General features: G+C 35.0%; 1 protein-coding gene across 1 annotated transcript in view; it reads left to right on the top strand.

Annotated features, from left to right (window-relative positions):
• LOC135073465 (nephrin-like) overlaps positions 1-19374 on the top strand; it is a 108468-nt gene that overhangs the window by 40417 nt on the left and 48677 nt on the right. The window contains exon 3 of the mRNA XM_063967648.1: positions 6698-6894. Coding sequence (XP_063823718.1) covers positions 6698-6894 — 197 coding nt within the window. The remainder of the gene's footprint in view (positions 1-6697; positions 6895-19374) is intronic.

The following is a 19374-nucleotide window of genomic DNA, read 5'->3' as shown; positions in this document are numbered from 1 at the left end:
ATATTATACAGAAGTATATCAGTATTCAGTAGATTTAGCTTTCAACCTCGCATCGTGCCATAAAAATTTAATTAGCTAACACGCAGGAGTGTAATACTCATAAAATGTGAAGTATGATCGTTAACATTAACAATAGTAGTAATAGTATAATAGTAGTATTCCTGAAACAATATTATGATCTCACATTATATTCGTAAGTACGTATTTTCAGGAATATACTAATTTTTGACAGTTTGAATTTCAATATTTAGGCTAATCTACAAGAAAAAAAAAGTTAATGCCAGGATTCAAATCTATGACGGTCTACGGCATCAAATATTGAGTCCTGATTAGAAATAAATATCGTATTGTAAAATGAGGCATTTATCTACTCGTTCACCTGAGATTTGATTCAAATCGGTGATCGATCTTTATAGTACTGAAATTCAATCGCAATCTTGTATCAATGATAGAATTTATCTATGTTTGAACTTCGGTTAAAAATACAAACATAAGCACTCCGACCAAAATTCATATACCATATGGTAAGATAATAAGATACCATTTTCCAGATACTACCTGAATTGCGTTACACTCTAAAAATATGACTATGAAAAGGAAAAATCTCCGGCCAAGTTCCTAAAACTTATTCTAATATCTTCACAGGTGAACTTAACTCTTTTAACTGCGGCAATAAAGAAACGGACCGTTTACATGCAAAAAACCTAAGAAAACTTTATTGGTATAAAGAAACTTTGTCTTTGCTCCATGAATAACTTATTGTAGCTCGGGCTCTTCCAAAACTGGGAAGCGTTTGTATAAAATATACAAAAGAAATATTTTATTTTTCCTTTTTATTTTTGCTGGATATTGTTTTCTGTGAAACCATGTTTTGCTACCTCAGTAGATCTTCCAGTAGGAGATAGAATTTACTTTTGATTGGTTACGTAATCAAAACTGTGTATTGATACATTTTCATCTCTACAAATATTATAATCTTTATACAATACACATGAATTAAAGTTTAGTTAACACGTTCAAAGTATCATCATAATTTCAGCCAAGACGTCCACTACTTAAAATAGGCCTTACCCTAATGATTTCCATATTGATCGATTGGTAGCAATCTGCATCCAGCGCCTTCTTGCTACCTTTATAAGGTCGTCAGTCCACCTCGTGGGCGGACGTACTACACTGCGTTTTTCAGTTCGTAGCCTCCACTACTACATTCATAAAATAACAATAAGCAAAAACAGATTCAGAAAATTAACGAGAACCTATTAATTTCAGGATATTATATTCCATTTAGTTTTACAGACGTAATAACAAATGCAAAACATACCATTTCCAACACGAACACTATGAAACAGGAATTTAATACATACTTACATTAGTAATAAAAAAATAAATAAGTAGAAACTTATTGCGGAAAAAACTTATTACTAACTAGATGATGCGTTTTTACTAGCGCGTTTCGCGTTATCGCGCAATATTAAGATAAAAAAAAGATTCTAGTTTTAGAATAAAGATTTTTGATTTAATTTGATTTGAGAGATTCATATATTTTGTCCTCATGCAGACACGCGTTTTCATCGGGAAATGTTTTGAGATTATTACTTGTACTGACTGGCCAAATGCTTGATGAGGTATTGGTCGAAACGTACCTATATTTTTCTGTAACCATTTGTATGCGATCAGAACGAGTATGTAAAGAGACTTACCATTTGTAGCGTCATGTAGCGTCGTGTCGCGTTGCGTCGCGTTGCTCACTGACTGTCGCGTGAGACCTGAAAGAGAAACAGTTTGAATTAATAGAGTTGAAAGTTACTTATTAATTAACCAATTTCATTAATAACGGATGCTAGACTCTACTTCATAACTTCTTCGAAGCTGCTCTCGATTATTTTAATAATAATAAAATATAAGTATTAATACTAATGAAGACTTAATTATCCGTTTGTCTAATTACAAGTCTGCTCATTAGTAAACTTACAAGTAATCCTAGGCTTTGCCTTAGAAATGAATAGATAATAAGATCATAGAATAAGATTTATACTTCTACTACTTGACATTTAAATTATTTTCTAATTTAATAAATTAGTGTCACATTTACTTTGAAACTTGTAAGATAATTAACATCTAGAAAACAACTTATTTAGGGAGAACTTTATTATACATTATTACATTGAGCTTATAGATTTTTTCTAAATTGTCATTGAAATTATTGCCATTGAATCCAACCTAAAACCTAATTGGCATGGACAAAAAATATAGCTAGACTGTTCCTAATAGGAAACATGAATGTATAAAATAATATAAGAAGATATTCGAAATATTCCGCTCTTTGGAAATCAAACATTACTAGCTAACAAATCAAACGTGTACCGTATAACTTTAGACTTATCTTTTTTACAAACAGCATTTTCGATTGCAAACGTTTGAGGTTTTATATCGTCTTTTAGCAGGAATCAGTGAAGTGATACGCGATACCTCGATCGAATACAAACAAAACAACACAAGCGAAGATCTTTGTCAATAAAACGAAAACGAATTTGTCAGTCAGATTCGAGTAAATGGTGTGTTGATTTCAGGAACATAACATTGAAAATTGAATAAAAAAATTGATTTTTAACTCCGCAGAAGGGAAAAACGTCGAGTAGCTTTAATAATAATAATATTTATAATAATAATAATTTAATAAGCGGCCCGCCCCGGCTTCGCGCGTGTAGATTAAAGGTATTAAACAAAAACATATAAATAAACAAAAATGCCCTTCATTTGAAAAAAAAATAGAATGTTATCCTTTATTAGGTCCAGTGATTTTTGAGTTTATTCATTACTAACACACAAAAATAAAAATCTCGCCTCTTAATAAATGAAGTAAAAGATAACATTAACAAGTTAATATAATATGAAATATTAAGATTTATTACTCCACAGAAGCCAAAAGCTTCAAATACAAAGTTGTCTATAGCTTTTATACCTAATGTATCAGACAGATGGTAGCGCATTTTCTTACATAACTTTTCAATTCCTATCATTGGAGGTCCGAAAATATTTCTCATACAATTTGATACCATAATGATCATTCTTCATAAAAAAATTAAAACCTACATATTTAAAAACATAATCATTGATATTCATAATATCACTAATCATACACTTAGTTTTTACTAATATTTGTTTTCATATATTTTTCTATACTAATGATCGAAACTCATAATCATTCGAATAAATAACTATAATATTCATAAATGTGATGTATCCTAATATATGTTTTCATAAATTTATTACTCATAAGTGTATTTATCCATATTATTGAAAATCATGATGTCTATATTCGTATTAAATCGTATTTTAACATTAAATTAATTTGAAATGGTCCAAAACAGGCAATATTTTGTGCCACAAAACTAACGTGACAGAAACGAATCGCTGCAAAACCGACTCCACGTAGTCTTGTCTGCCCTACCCCTAGAGTGTAATTTAAAAGCCGGAGGCGCGGAGGGAGGGCAGCCCTCGCCCGCTGTAACGAGGCTCTGGCGCCCGGGTGAGCTGGAGCGGCTGAGGCTGGTCGCCGAGGCGCCGAAGGCGCCGATGGCGGTCCAAAAAGCCGAAGCTGCGGAAGCAAGCGTGGGTGCCTGAGCCTCGTTACGCAAGGGCGGAAGGGCTGCACATCCCGCAGCGCCGGAGACGAGGAGATACCAATGCATGCTGCATGCTTGCTTTCATGCTGCATGCTCTGCATGCTTATCTACTCTATTAAATTATATATGATTTTTTTAAAGATACGAGTATGTCTGTTATAAAGTAAATTATTCTGAACAACAACATTATGAGTTAAAGTATGTTCTTAGTAACAACATTATTAATTAAAACAATATGATCAATGAATGTTATGAAGAAAAAAGATCTGAAAATAAAAATTATGTATTTTAAATGGTTCTTGGTAGTAACAGTATTGATAAAAAAATTATGATTACTAACTGTTATGAGCTCCGATGGTAGTAATAAAAATGTATGAATAAAAAAAGTATGAAAAATAAAATTATGAAGAGAGATTATTATGAACACAAATCGGTAGTAAGACAAAGAATAGGATTTAGAATTTTATGTGAGCCAATATAGAACCCAGACAGATGTGGTGCATCAGCCGACAAATAACCGCGCCGTGTTGATCTACCGGTACTATTAACTGCAGGTGCAGTTACACGTATGTGATTGCTTACGAAGAAATCTCTGTCTGGTGGTAATATCGTTTGGGTGATTTTACTGGAAAGAATCTATTATAAGATTTAAAAATTTCGCGTTCCGTTACATATAAATCTGGTTCCATATTATATAAATCTGGGGATAAGATATAAGTCTGAAATCTGAGTCGATTTATTGAAAGAGGTGCCTCTAGATTATTGTTGCTGGGTGGTATAGGGATACCACGCAGGGGCTTGGTGAAAAAAATATATAGATTTGCCTAAATAGTTTGCTAAGAATAAGCTTTGTTTAGGAAGAAGCAGTGTTAAATGTCTTCTAATTTTTTTTATTTGCGAAAGTCAGCCATTTCTCAATTTCAGTATTACAAATAGTTTTTGTCGTAGATCAAAAACAGTGCTCGCTGCGATGTGCAAATCGCTCAACGTATTGATCTACCGGTACAATTAACTGCAGATGTGTTCGGCGTACGTGATTGTTTACGAGGCAGCCTCCAGGGTAGTGAAATTAGAAGTGTACGTTTTTTGTGCACGTCTGTACCTCATTTAGTCTATGAACTTTTGTGAGACTTACAGAAAGAGCGGAAGAAAAATGATTTATTTATAGTGAATTTAACTTTGCAGATAGACTTAGGAAAGAAGCTGCTATTTTCAATTTCAATTCATTTATTTCAAGACAACAATGTTCCGCATGGTTAGTAAATGTATGCCTTAAACACTATGTTAGTAATTATTCATTATTATTATGCTATGAATACCTATGTTAGAATATCATTTTATATTTCGTTATAATAAATTAATTATGATTCATTGCAGAATTTTCATTTGAGTAAACTTTTTAGTTTACCTATTGTTTATAATTATGGTGAATAGGAGACTGGTTTCATTTCAGAATTTTTCACTTTTAAAAATATGTTCAACATTATTTTTTACCTAGAAGTCAAATAACTATCTAATAACTAAGTAAATGGGGTTGGTATTCAATGTAAAACATACAATTCAGTCCTCATAGTTGTCTTGTAACAGCTTAAATTCACTTCCGCTATTGTGACTTCGTCCGCAGGCACCGTATCGATCTAATTGTACAATTAGCAACAGATGTGCTAAGCATACGTGACTGCTTGGGCAGAAAACTCCCTGGAGATTGTGATTAGTATTGCGAAACAAGCTTCTATAGTAATTAAGACTAATAGCTAAAGTTAAAAGGTATTAATGTATTTTAAAACTTATTTTTCATTTGACCAGTTTAATTTAACGTGACGTTGTCTGCTACTCCTGTTATAAAGTTCGATAAATTTTTAAATAATGAGCGGGTCTATCAATCCAAATTAATTTGTTAGGTTTCTAGAATGTTAGAGGTTATGTCAATATTGTGATAGTTGTATAAACGATGACCTTTTAGTAGGAAACGTATTGTTTATTATGCTGTATTTAGACGACTGTGTCAATAAGCAATTGCTCATTATTGACGTTATACTACATCTGAAACAAAGCTTGTTGTTCCAATGAAAACGTATTCTACGAAATATCAATAATTGGTACTACGTGTTCAAATCTATAAATAATCTATTAATAAATATAGAGTGATTATGAAACAATCATCTGTCTCCTTCTCCCCTTTCTTAGAAACTACTAAAATCTATAATAAGGGATAAAAGCTATTCCTCGTATTATTCCTAGTATTTACAGGAACATAATATAAAAACGTGCGTTTATTTTTTCTTTAATTCATGAGTTAATCAGAAATCATGTGACAGAGTCAAAATACGCACGTCAAACGTCGTCGTCACGAAGCGAGTCAAAGCACGAAACAGAAAAAAGCCAGTTGCATTCAAAGACGTTTTATGAAACAACTTCTGTCTTCGATTGTACCCAGCTCATAACACTGAACAGCGGCCAATACAGACGTACAGAGTTGAGCGAGTTCAATGTAAATAGACGAATTGATTGTAAGCTGAACCGTGGACTGGACTGTTTGACTCGGCCTGTGTGCGAGCCTAGATCAAACAAGTGTTGAACTCCAATCAGGCGCTGGATTTGTGATGAGACATCTTCGCCGATTAGTCTTAGGGCCTAATCTTTGAGGCGTTAGTAAAGATCATTGAAGAACCATTTGCCTTTTGACGTTTTAAAATATCTAAAATGTACAGACATTGGCTTTAAAGAAGAAAATGTAGATTATACATATATCTCTCGTTTTTACCTTTTTTTAACAAAAAAACTCTTGTAGAAGTAATAACCCACCCAGTAGAATAATTTTATTGGTAAGTTACATAACCATTATGTATTGTAAAAAGATTTACTTCTGAGTTTATTTCTAAATTGCTGCATTACTTCGACAGAGTAAATTATGCCACTCCCACTTCCCTTCCCAAGGATAACAAAAGGGGAATATCAGGCCTCCCTAACCCATTTAGGCACCTCTTTATAATCCTCCATTTACCTCTAGTAGGTAAATCAGAGAGGATGATGATAATCAGTCACTTCAACTCGTATCTCTCTTGTTTCAGTTACGACACCAGAGTCCCAGGGCCGACTGCCCACTGGACGGACGATGCGTTCAGCGAGCGTGCCCAGTGGATCGGCTCACCCACGTCGGCGTTACGTCTCAGAGACGTACAGTCCAGAGACCGCGCGACGTATAGGTGCCGCGTCGACTTCCAAGTGTCGCCGACGAGGAACTACAGGATCGCGCTCGACGTTATTGGTAAGCTTTTTTTACACATAATTAAAAGCGATATAGAATTTCACTGAAAGGACGATGCGTTCAACCATCGTGCCAGGTCTACTTCGGCCTTACGTCTCAGAGACGTGCAGTCGCGACGTGTAGGTACCGCGTCGACTTCCAAGTATCGCTAAAGAGGAATCACATGATTGCGCTCGACGTTATTGGTAAGCTTATACATAAATGTCATTTTATGTGCTGTGTGATAAAGAGTATTAGGTATCTACCTAAGTCGGAAACCATAAGTTTTTTGATATCTCAGCGTATCACGTTCTAATGAGAAGCCTCGTTAAGTTTTAAACTTCCACAATTTGGACACGTGACTAATGTCAGTCATTAGTTAAGACCATTCTATCACAAAGAATGCTTACTAGTTATAAAAAATATATCCCATAAAACTGTGGTCAACCGAAATAACAAGACTCCTAAGTTTAAGTGCACCGCATTATACCCTCCGGAGTCGTCTCAGTTAAAACACCAACTTGGAATTTAAAATTAACTACTGCAGTTCAGTTTTTAAACAGAAGACGTGAGACAAGTATGGCATTTTATATGAGAGTAATCATAAGATTTGACAGCGGTAAAAGTGTGGAGTGAGGCGCAATTCCAGATAAATAAATAAATAATAAATAAATAAAATCTTTATTTAAGCAAGACAGATTTACAAAAAACGGAGTGACAGATGTTGATTAAGAAACAGATACGTTCAAAAAGCATGAGTGAAATTATCTATCTACTTATGTAACTATAGCAACCTTTAGGGGTCCGCCTTCGAACATAGGCCTCCTTTTCAACCCTCCACCGACTTCTGTCCCTGGCCACTTGCATCCAGTTTACTCCAGCCTCTGCCGGATGTCGTCTGTCCACCGTTTAGGTGGTTTTCCCCTGCTGCGGGTGTTGTTGTGGGTTTTCCTAGTGAAATTATACTAACTTCTTATTTTTATTTTTTGAATCGTGATTTTTTGCCCTGATAATATCAGACTTTGAGCAACCTTATGCATGTTATGCTCAAATTATGGTTATTGAATTTTAGAATTATACGAACGTTTTTTATTATTTAACTTAAATTTAATCAAATTTAAGCTCAAAAGTTTTCTAGAAGTAGAGTCAAAATCTAATCACCAATCAAAAGATAAAACTCAATAACATACAAACATGTAAATATTCACATAAACCTTCTCGTTACCATCATCTTGTTTGATTGCACAAAATTGAATGTCACCACTTGATTTAGTATCTTCAAAGATTTTACCATTTCGTAATACCCGTACTCTCTGTATACACCATTCATTCTCCCAAATTGAAATTCCCCTTGTTTGATTTGAAATAACCAGCCCAGGTAAATTAAATAACAAACGTTTATAGAATTACGCAACGGGAGTATTGGTCGGCCAAAAATTGTGCCGCAAATGCGTTAATAGAATTACACGCGATTTAGCGACGTTAAAATACCTTTTAAAGCCCTGGCATTTTAGGGTTTTAATTAAGGATTATGGCGTCAATGTATTTGTACTTTTAGGCGGCTTGAGGCAATACTTATTAACATACTAGTTTATGATAATTACACACTTAGGTACTACGTAATTTTGAAGAAATGGAATTCGTAGTTTATGTTTTATTAAACTTAGGCTAGAATTATACCTGGCAGCTACAGTGGACTTTAGTTTTAGTTACTACGCAGGCTTTAATAATATGTACTTGAACGTAACATCATAAAAAATTAACCAGGTAACCGTCAACATGCTATAACCTATACTATCTATACTATATAATATTATAAATGCGAAAGTAACTCTGTCTGTCTGTCTGTCGGTTGGTATGTCTGTCTGTCTCGCTTTCACGCCTAAATCACCGAACCGAGTTTGAGTCCCGGGAAAGGACATAGAATAGTTTTTATCTCGGTTTTTGCAACAGGGACGCGCGCGATAAAGATTTTCTGTGACAGACAAAATTCCACGCGAGCGAAGCCGCGGGCGGAAAGCTAGTTATAAACTCCTCTACGTAGAGCGTCGATCTGGTGAAGGTCGCGGGAAGTGCCTGGATGTAGGCAGCGCAGGACCGGTCGTTGTAGAAATCCTTCGTGGAGACCTTTGTCCAGCAGTGGACGTCATTTGGCTGAAACGAACAAACAATCATATAAAACTTGAAATTGTATTTCCTGTTGTCTAGGAGCTTTCTATCCTCGCCATGCGCCAGACAGCACATCTTGTTTTATTTTTGCTTTTTTTATCTGCATTATTGTTTATTTTTGTAACCTAAAATAACAAATTACAATATTTATTCTGTTGTTCCTACACACTTAAATTAGCTGTGAGACTCTGTAATTGGCTAGAGTTATATAACGTACTACTCTGTAACATGTAAATTGTCGACCAAGCTGTTGAGTTTCCAAATAAATAAATAAATAAATAATAATAAAACGGTCTGGACAGATAGACAAGAAATAAGTGATTATAAATTTTTCCTTTTTGATATGGTAGTCTATAAAAATAATACCTTCACTAAAGGAAAATTCTACAAATGAAATACTACCCATGAAACCCAACAAACAATGTATTTTAATATCAATTCAGCACTGAAGATGACAATATGGAAATAAACGGCAGAAATAAAAAAATATGACCAGTTTTAAACAAAACAAAAACATCGATTAAAGTCAAAATGGAAAAATAGCTACAAAATAAAGTGAAATTTAAAACACAAAAGGAATGATACGAATTTCACAGGTAAAAGGCACGGACGATAGCAGATCTAGCTAAAAACAGTGGTATCTATGTAGTTGTGATAGAGTTTATTTTGCAACAAAAATGTGTAACTTGATGTGCTTTCGTCTGAACTTGCGGTCGTTCACTTAAAAATGTGGGCGAACATAATAACGGTTGAGGTTTTGTGTAGCCCAACATGAATTGTTAGGCAGAAAATTAAATATTTACTGGCCGACCACTTTGGGCATTCTGAGCGTGATGATATTATCTACTTATTGTACGTGACTTTAGCTTCATTACCAGGAAAAAGGTATTTTTTTAATGAAAACACCCGCATCTGTCTGAATGAAACGCGCGGATTGAATGTTTGAAATAAAAGTTTTGAATGAAACGCATTCGTTTGATATTGAATAGAGGTTTTGTAAAGTTCGTCGTTTACATTTTTACGTATTTTCAGGTTTGTTTTATAATATTGGAAAAAGCTACGGGCCAATTTTTAGCATCTGTTATCAGAAATAAATGTCCGATACAATTATGGAAACAACAACAACAACAGTGTTGGATCTAAAAATATGATTTCACCATTGTCGTGGGCTTGTATTACCCAAATCAACTCACGGAACAAATAATTTTATGGGGCCGTATAATTCACGTCAATGGGAATAAAAACCATACAATAAAGGGAATAAAGGTCATAAAGCCGCTTGTACCGATAGGCCATCTTGAGATGCCCTCGGAGTCGCAGTAAAATTTTAATTCTCAAACTAGCCCACATTTTTACTGTCAGCGTACGAACGTAAATCATCCTCTCCTTCGGACTTTCTCGAACTTTCCGTGTTGATTCCGTGGATAAGGGCGGGTCAAGTTTACGAGCGCACCAGTTTTTATCGAGATTGCCCGACGGCACGGCGACTTTTCATAGCTTTTGCTCATCAGCTACTTGCTTAGACAATATATTCTGTAACTGCTTAGTGCTAGAGAAATCAATAATAAATTTTGTTAATTCTGATCATTGCGGTCAAATAGTGTCATTTCAACACCATTTTGTGCCATCGTGCAAGGAAATAGAATATAGACCAGTCACTGCATCCCAGAAAGACAAATTTAAATCTCAAATATCTAATAAGGTCCCACTTTTGCATTATTTTAACTGTAGTATAAATATTTTATATGAGCAATTATTTGAATTAATTAAAAATGAGTTCAATAAAACTTTTCCTAAGAAAACAATTATTATTAAAAACAATAAAACTAAATTCAGTGACTGGGCTACAGTAGGTATTTATATTAGTAGGAAAAAAATGTTTGAATTATATGGTAGAAAAGCCTATAGTAGCGACCCGGACTTTATAGAATATGTAAAAAAATACTCAAAAGTTTTTAAACAAGTTTGTACCATGGCAAAATCTATTTACATACGTGACAAAATTAAAAACTCTGGCAACAAAATTAAAGCTACTTGGAATTGTATTAATAAAGAAACTTGTAGAATTATATCTCGGGATGACACATTCGCATTAAAAATTGATAATAAGTATATTAAATGCAATGATAAGGTAGCAAACGCATTCGAAGGTTACTTCTCAAATGTACCAATCATAACAACAAGCAATCTTAATTCATGTTCATATCAGGCAATGTCTCTTCTCGAGGGTTGTGTTGATGTTTGCAATAGCCCATTAAAATTTAGACAAATAGACCCCATAGTTATTATAAAAACTTTCAAAGAACTAAATATAAAAAAGACAGAGGATATATGGGGCATATCAACAGACATAATAAAACCCATCATTCCTCTTATAGCTCCCCATTTAGCTCATATCTTTAATGAATGTATTAACGAAGGTCAGTTCCCTACCCTGATGAAACATAGTAAAATCATACCATTATTTAAAGCAGGAGACAAAAGTGACCCATCCAACTTTAGACCTATATCGATACTACCTGCGCTCAGTAAAATATTTGAAAAAATTATTTTCAATCAACTACTGTCTCATTTTAACTTAAATAAACTGTTTCATGAAAAACAATATGGGTTCACAAAAGGGAAAAGTACGACCGATGCAGGGGTTGCTCTTATCAAACACATTTTCGATGCTTGGCAGGAGAAAAAGGATGCTATTGGTGTATTTTGTGACTTATCGAAGGCGTTTGACTGTGTTGATCATCAAACTCTGTTATTTAAGCTAGAACATTATGGCGTATCAGGCAAGGCCTTAAGCCTATTACACTCTTACCTCTCAGACAGATTACAAAAAGTAAATATTCACGGAACTAACTCTTCGGGCGCCCCCCTAAAAATGGGAGTGCCCCAAGGCTCAATACTGGGACCATTGCTCTTTCTGATTTATATAAATGATCTACCTTTTTATTCAAAGGACCTTTGTGAGATAGTATTATTTGCTGATGACACTTCTTTAATTTTTAAAACTGACAGGCGTCAGGAAATATTTGACGACGTGAATAATGCTCTTTCCAAAGTATTAGACTGGTTTACAACTAATAATTTGCTATTAAACGCAAAAAAAACTAAATGTTTAAAATTCACTATGCCTAATGTCAAACAAGTTAATACTAATATTACAGTAAATAATGAACGCATTGAACTGATAAACTCTACTGTCTTTCTAGGTATTACCCTAGACTGTAAATTACAATGGGGCCCCCATATTGCTGCCTTGGCGGGAAGACTTAGTTCAGCTGCCTTTGCGGTGAGAAAGATCAGAAACTTGACTGATGTTGAAACAGCAAGGCTTGTATATTTTAGTTATTTTCATAGTATTATGTCTTATGGTCTTTTACTGTGGGGCTCAGCAGCAGACATAGAATCAATTTTCATTTTACAGAAAAGAGCTGTTCGGGCAATATACGGTCTTAAACCACGTGACTCGCTTAGAGAAGTTTTTAAAGAAATCAATATATTGACTGTGGCTTCGCAATACATATTTGATAACATTATGTATGTCCGTAAACATATACATTTATTTACTAAGAAAAGTGACGTCCACTCATTTAACACGAGACATAAGAATAAACTTGCTGTTCCATCATTTAGGTTGCATAAGATAGGTAATTCATTCTTGGGGAAATGTATTACCATATTTAACAAAATACCACACAACCTTGTCGAATTGCCAATAAACAAATTTAAGATACATATAAAAAATACCCTTATGTCCAAAGGGTACTACAAGGTTCGAGACTATATTGATGACAAGGATGCGTGGTCAGTTCAGTCTGCACATATTTGATGTACTTAAATTTGACTATTCTTACCGTTAGATAATTCCTGGCAATAAGTGGTGACTGAGTTTGTTCCGGCGTTTCTTCTCAGCACTTGCCATATGTTTGTCTCGAAGCGCTGGTAGGGCCCAAAAGATAAGGAGACATGTAAAGTGCCCCATAAGGGCTACCTTTTCTTTTTTTATTATTTTCTATTGACGTTCATAAGTGCCACTTGTGGTCTAAACTGAATAAATATTTTTTGATTTTGATTTTGATTTTGATTTTGTTACCCCTCTGTTTTGGGCTGAGTTATTTTATTAAAACACAAAAAAGAGGATACCCCGAGATTAGGTGAGAATTTAAAGTTTCAACCTTTACCCGAGATCCTAGATAATAAAGCTTTAGATCCTGATGGGATTTATTTAGACTTATTTAAGAGCCGTACCTCCATTAGTTGAAGAGGTTTTCTCCTACCGGCTTTTTGCGAAGGAATAAATCTTAAGATCTTTGACCATGATGCTCGGTTCTTATCTTTAATGTTCGGACAAAGCTCTTTACAGTCCCTTTTATGTATCTATTTAGACCTTGACGACAGTAGTATCTGGTAAGTAGGTCAATAAAGGTGGGGGAATATTTTTGCGTACGGAAATGGATTGGAAAAACATCTTTATTTAGTTATGAGTGTTTTACGTGGTACTTGTACTGGACCTAAACATTGTGATCACAAGATATTGGTTTAGAAATGTATCTTCCTTCAGATGGCTCTTTTATGTTGATAGCTTTATAATATGACTTTAATTTTAGTATTTTAACACCTTATTTTTAGAACAGTAACAGCTTGTAATGTGATTGCATGTGTGACAAAAACTCACTCAACATTATTGCGTGGAAAATCAATACTTTCATTATTCAATTAAATTGCTTCATCAGTTCTTTGAAATTATGACAACGCTTTCAATAGAAGTGACGTCGATTCTATCTAAGCGATTAATAAAATATACATCAACTTAATAGTAGGATTCAAGCTAAGTCTGCTAAGCTTTGCCTTTCTGAGGAATTTAATAAGCCTTTTAGCGAGAACGGCTATTGTCGAAGTTCTGAGTACGATTAGTTTTTTAATATTTCAATATCTTCGTGACAATGAACGATAAATCATGGAGAAAAAGAATTAAGTCACAAAAATAAGATAGCCACTATTCTGGTTTTACTAATGTCAATGGGTGACTTCTGACTATCAAATTACCCATACGGTCATTTAACTCTTTATACAGAGTGAATTTTAATTCTTTGGCATCCTTTTAAAATAAGATTCTACACAATACATAATACCTCTTCATAGTACATTCTCAAAATATGAGACAAATCCACCCTTTCAATTTCACACTGTATAAAAATAATACTTCTTTAATATTTTCTTACATTCATTACTTTCCATAAACATCTACACACAAAAGGCCATCTAAAAATACTTTTCCTTGAATTAATTACTTGTAAAAATAGTGTTCCTTCCTCAGTTCTTTTTTTGTAGTGAACTCGTATTTACCGAAGAGACTGGCTAATCCCAGGATAAATATTCAGTACCTTTGTGCTAATATTCTCCAAAATATCTGTTATTTTAATACAATAACAAACGACGTTTTCCTTGTTACAATAATAGTATAGATATCGCCAATCTCTCAAAATCTATGTTTATTGTGTAGTACATATTTTATAGCATAGTTATTGTAGCGATGTACAGTTATATCTACGATTGTGGAAGATAAATAAGTTTTTTTACCATCATTGAGCTCACAGTCGATGGGGTTGCATTTACGCAGCTATAACTGTACGAAGTATCGAAAAAGTCAAACTCAGAAATTAAGCTCTACACATAAATTTACTAAAGTTAAAACAAGTGAACTCAGAGGAACAAAATACGCGTTAACGAAGGCGCGAAAGCTTAGAAAGCTTAATAGAAACTAGCAAAGCCGAAGATAGCACCTGGCGTCTCAGATAGAGGCCGTCAAGGCGATCACGTGACCGCGATAATAGAGCCTTTCCCCACAAAACTTCCGAGCTTTATCCCCGGCATCGGCACGAAAACGTTCTGAAAATAAAACTAATGCAACGCAGTTCCGCTAATGGAGCTTTTCCTGAATACCGACGAAGGTTGAGAGCGATGAACGGTTGTACAATTATGAGTGAGTTTGGTTATTGGAATAGGCAAAACTAAAACTTAAACTTTTTTCTCTGACGCTGCAATGTTTGAAAAATAGTAGGTCAATTAATTTCCTAGTATTATAATTGGACATTTTAAAAAACATCTCAAGTCTCAATCTAAGCAAAGCTATTATAACTGTCCAACTATAAACGTTTGCATACATATTATTCCTTGTATATTATGTACCTAGCCTAGTTTACATCACAATAAGTCTATGTACACAAATATTAGGGTGGGTTACACCATTTTACTTTAACTTTGACAAACGTCAAAAATCTGTCAAACTCCATACAAGAAGCACCGGTTATCGTCATAGTTACCGTTAAAGTTAGGTGGTGCAACTCAGCCTTAGTATTGTGAATCGAACCCATGACCGCTGGCATAATAGTCCAACATGCAAATCACTGGACCAGGCGGCTGTCAACTAAATTATTACTAAATTTTTCACCACCTGGTACAAAATGTAGCCAAAACAATGTTCTACCCACAAAACCAGAGGTGATTGTGAAAAACCTAATGCCACGTCATTCCACCAAACAATGCTCATGAAAACCGAACAATAAAGATATTACAGGCTGATTGCTCATTTCTTTGGAAAGTACTGATATTGTCTGAACACATAATTAGATACCTAAGGTAGATTACGTTTCTTTGTATAGGACTTGGCCACTGGCGTCACGACAAAATCTAATAATTATCCTGAAATCTATTACCGTTTAGGCAAGAAACATTATGAGGACGACATGGCAGGCTCATAAGAAAAGATGTCGCAGTTTTAAGTATAATAACAGCATTATGTATGAGATAAGTATGGAGAATCAAAACATAATTCTACGTAACCTAATTATTGGAATAAGGCGATTATCACACTGAACCGCGCTCCGCCGCGGTCCGCGTGATTTCATATAAAAAATCCCGCGCGCAGACGCGTCGTCAGTGTGTTGTGCCGCGCGTATTTTCTATACAAACTGAGGTACCTACTTGCATATAATGATTAAATCTGTCGTCCCGCGTACCGCGGCGGAGCGCGGCGCAGTGTGATAATCGCCTAAGAAATTACCCTTACGCCATCTTATGGTATCCAGCACATATCTCTGCTACAGTCTAGCTAGGTTATCGTCAAAGTTACCGTTAAAGTTAGATGGTGCCAGCCTTGGTCTATGATCTCAAGTACTATTATAAACTGACGGTGTTCACGATTTCACAAATCTCATCTCCGCTTCAGACATCTTCACTTTGATGGGGTCACGTTGATAACATTCTAACGCCCGTATTCACAAACAATGCTTGCTTAAGTAAAGCAAATCGAACGCACAGCTTTGAATAGAGCTCTGTGATTTGTTTAGTCACCCTGTGCATCCACGTGCACTGTGAGACCTCATAGTAATGTTTGCGAATACGGGCGTAATGAATAGACTACAACTCCAATATCCTTATCTGCGTGGCTGTTACATTTCTTCAAATCACATCGTTCATCCATACACAAATTCCAATAACGTTTGTTACGAAATCACTCTTATTAATACTACGTTAGATACAATAATTGGCAGCTTTATGTGCCGTCTGTACAAGTGAGTGCGATCACTGTCTGTTTTAACAAAGACACCTCACTGCCACGTGAATTCCGGGAGTTCCACGTGACAGATAGGATCTGGGGACTTTGCATAGTTAAACGATTTTTCGTTTCTGCGAATAAAATCCTTGGGCTACGGCTTTTATATTGAATTGAAATCCAAAATCGATGAACCTGTACACCAGAAAAGGGTCGGACATCACATTTGGCTAAGGATTTTGACATCATTTACATATACCTACGTTTTAAAAGTGGAAAAGGAGAACTAAAAACTCAAAATGGCCAAACAAAACTGGTTCAAGTCTAAATGTAGTTTGTTGTTGATACTAAGTAAGCCCTAAAATGTAAGAACTAAAAAACTGCGATTAGAGGTAAAAAGGATATTTGACCCAGTTTATACCTATACAGGATCATTATATTCACAGCCTATCAATAATGAGATTTCACAATTGTATGTTCTAAATCAACTTAAGGAACGCGAACGGTACTTTTTATCTCATGAGATCCATTAATAACTAGATGCATTATGGATTTACTAAGGTTGAGTTGTACCATCTTATTTTGACTTCAACAAACATAAAAAATCTGTCAAACTCCATAAAAAAGCACCGGTTATTGTTAAAGTTACGTTTAAAATAAGTTGGTTCAACTCAGCCTAAGACTAGGCGCAGACCACCGATTTTTAGTTGGCCAATAGTTGTACCCGATTTTAAATTTTATGAAGAATCTGCCTAATCAGATCGGTGTAATAGGCGTACTTCCATACATGCCCATACTGATCAACTGCCCGACTAAACTATCGGCCGACGAAAAATCAATGGTCTGCGCCTAGGCTAAGATGTTGTTTTCCAACGAGATCAACCGTAGATCTAATGAGATGATAGGTAATTATCAATTGATACAACATTTACTTCTAGACTCTAGTTGCTACAAATGGATCTGAGGATATTCTTTTTCATTAGATACCTATAACCTGTTGTCTAGTGAGAATTTTATTTGTAAGTATGTGAACAAATTCAACTTACATTTTAACAAATTTAATTCTACCCGTGTCATTATTTTGGCCATCATTCAGCTCTATAGGCAAAGTGAGATCTAAAATGTACCTACCTAATAAACATCTCAAAACTAATATTAAACTATGAATGTTCATCTTACTGAGAGCGTCACGTTTCCAGCTACTTGGTTTCCTCTTTGTTGGCTTAAACAAAACTGACAGATGAATCCCGTTAAACCTACGTGAAATCGAGATAAGGAACTTTCGCGGATCACCCTCGGATATAACTTTGGCCCTCGTAACTTTTTTATTGACAAGAATAAAAGGTGTTTGAAAATGTACGAGGCATGTTTTAACTTTGGTGGTAATGTTTTATATTTTGTCTTTAGTCGAGCGTTTAGGTTTGATTTCTTGGAATTGCTTAAATGGAGCGTGGATTGAACAAGGAATTGTGGGTCATGACATTTTTCTAAGAATAAAATAAGAACTTCTAAGCATATTTTAAGATACAAAGGAATTAAGATTTTTTCAGGTTATTTATATCGTGCTTAAAATCAAGTTTGTTTCAAAATATTACATGATTTGATTACAAAACAAAGAAACGAGCTTAAAGTCGATGGAGTTGCGTTATTTTAGTGTGCGAGATACTAACTATCTTTCATTTTATTCTATTAGTGAAGTATCCAAAAAAATCTTACTTTGATAACCTCCAGACATGCATTTACTGAAAGTTAAGACTACTGCTCCTTAAATACAAATAAAAAACCACGAGCGGATATAACCATGTTTTTTGTTTACCAAATGATGTCAACAGCTGTTCCAAGCGTAACGCATTATCGAATCATGTTATTTCATCTTATACGCCACTTACCCAACCCCGTTTACTGGAACGGGGGTAAAATTCTCATTTCAGCCGTCCGCACTTATGCGGAACGTACAAAACAATGAACGCTACCAGCTGTTCATCGCAGTAAGCGATGGCTGAGAATGGATATGAAACCTCCGCTTGATTGCGGAGATCCGACTCTGAATGCTCATATCGCAAACCTTTTGTTTCGAACGAAAACTGTTTCATTTCCTCACCACATTCTCATCTAGTTTGTTTATTCAAAGATGCCTCTTGCCGCTCGCTGATTTCGTTTTGATTGTGAATAAATTTTCATGGGGAAATAGAACGGCATTTACATAACACAGCAAAATGAGAGGCCTATTTAAATATGGCCGTTTCGGTTTGCTGTTTTAAACGCAATTTAAAATTTGGTACGTACATCTCGATCCTCGTAATGTGGTCCGATGCAAATTAAGACGACGCGTTTTATCAGCAAACGTTGAGTTTTGGTCACTAAAGATGCTAAAAATATACACATACTCGTAGCTAAAGATTTGATTGAAGCCACGATAGCCGAACGGTGAAGGGGTCGGACTAGCCGAATCGAAAACCGAAGAACGCGGGTTCGAATCCCGCCACCGCTCGACTATCGTGGTGAGCCCACTTGTAATACAAGCATAATTTAGCTTAGTACGAGGGGCTAACGGGACTATTAGTAATTTGTATTTCACAAATTACTAATAGTCCCGTTAGCCCCTCGTACTAATAAAAAAAATTAAAGATTGTGTGAACTATTCTAAACATGAACTGCGTACAGTTACTTCGAAAGCACTAGTATACACTTACTCTGTTCCTTCCCCGTTTTAGTTAAGTAAAAGGTAATCATAATTGCTCCATAATATTAATATCCCGTCTACGACATTAACGGTTTAA

Source organism: Ostrinia nubilalis, chromosome 7 (genome assembly GCF_963855985.1).
Source record: "Ostrinia nubilalis chromosome 7, ilOstNubi1.1, whole genome shotgun sequence".
Lineage (NCBI taxonomy): Eukaryota > Metazoa > Arthropoda > Insecta > Lepidoptera > Crambidae > Ostrinia > Ostrinia nubilalis.
Note: the sequence above shows the minus strand (reverse complement) of the source record. Positions and strands in the feature narration are given on the sequence as shown.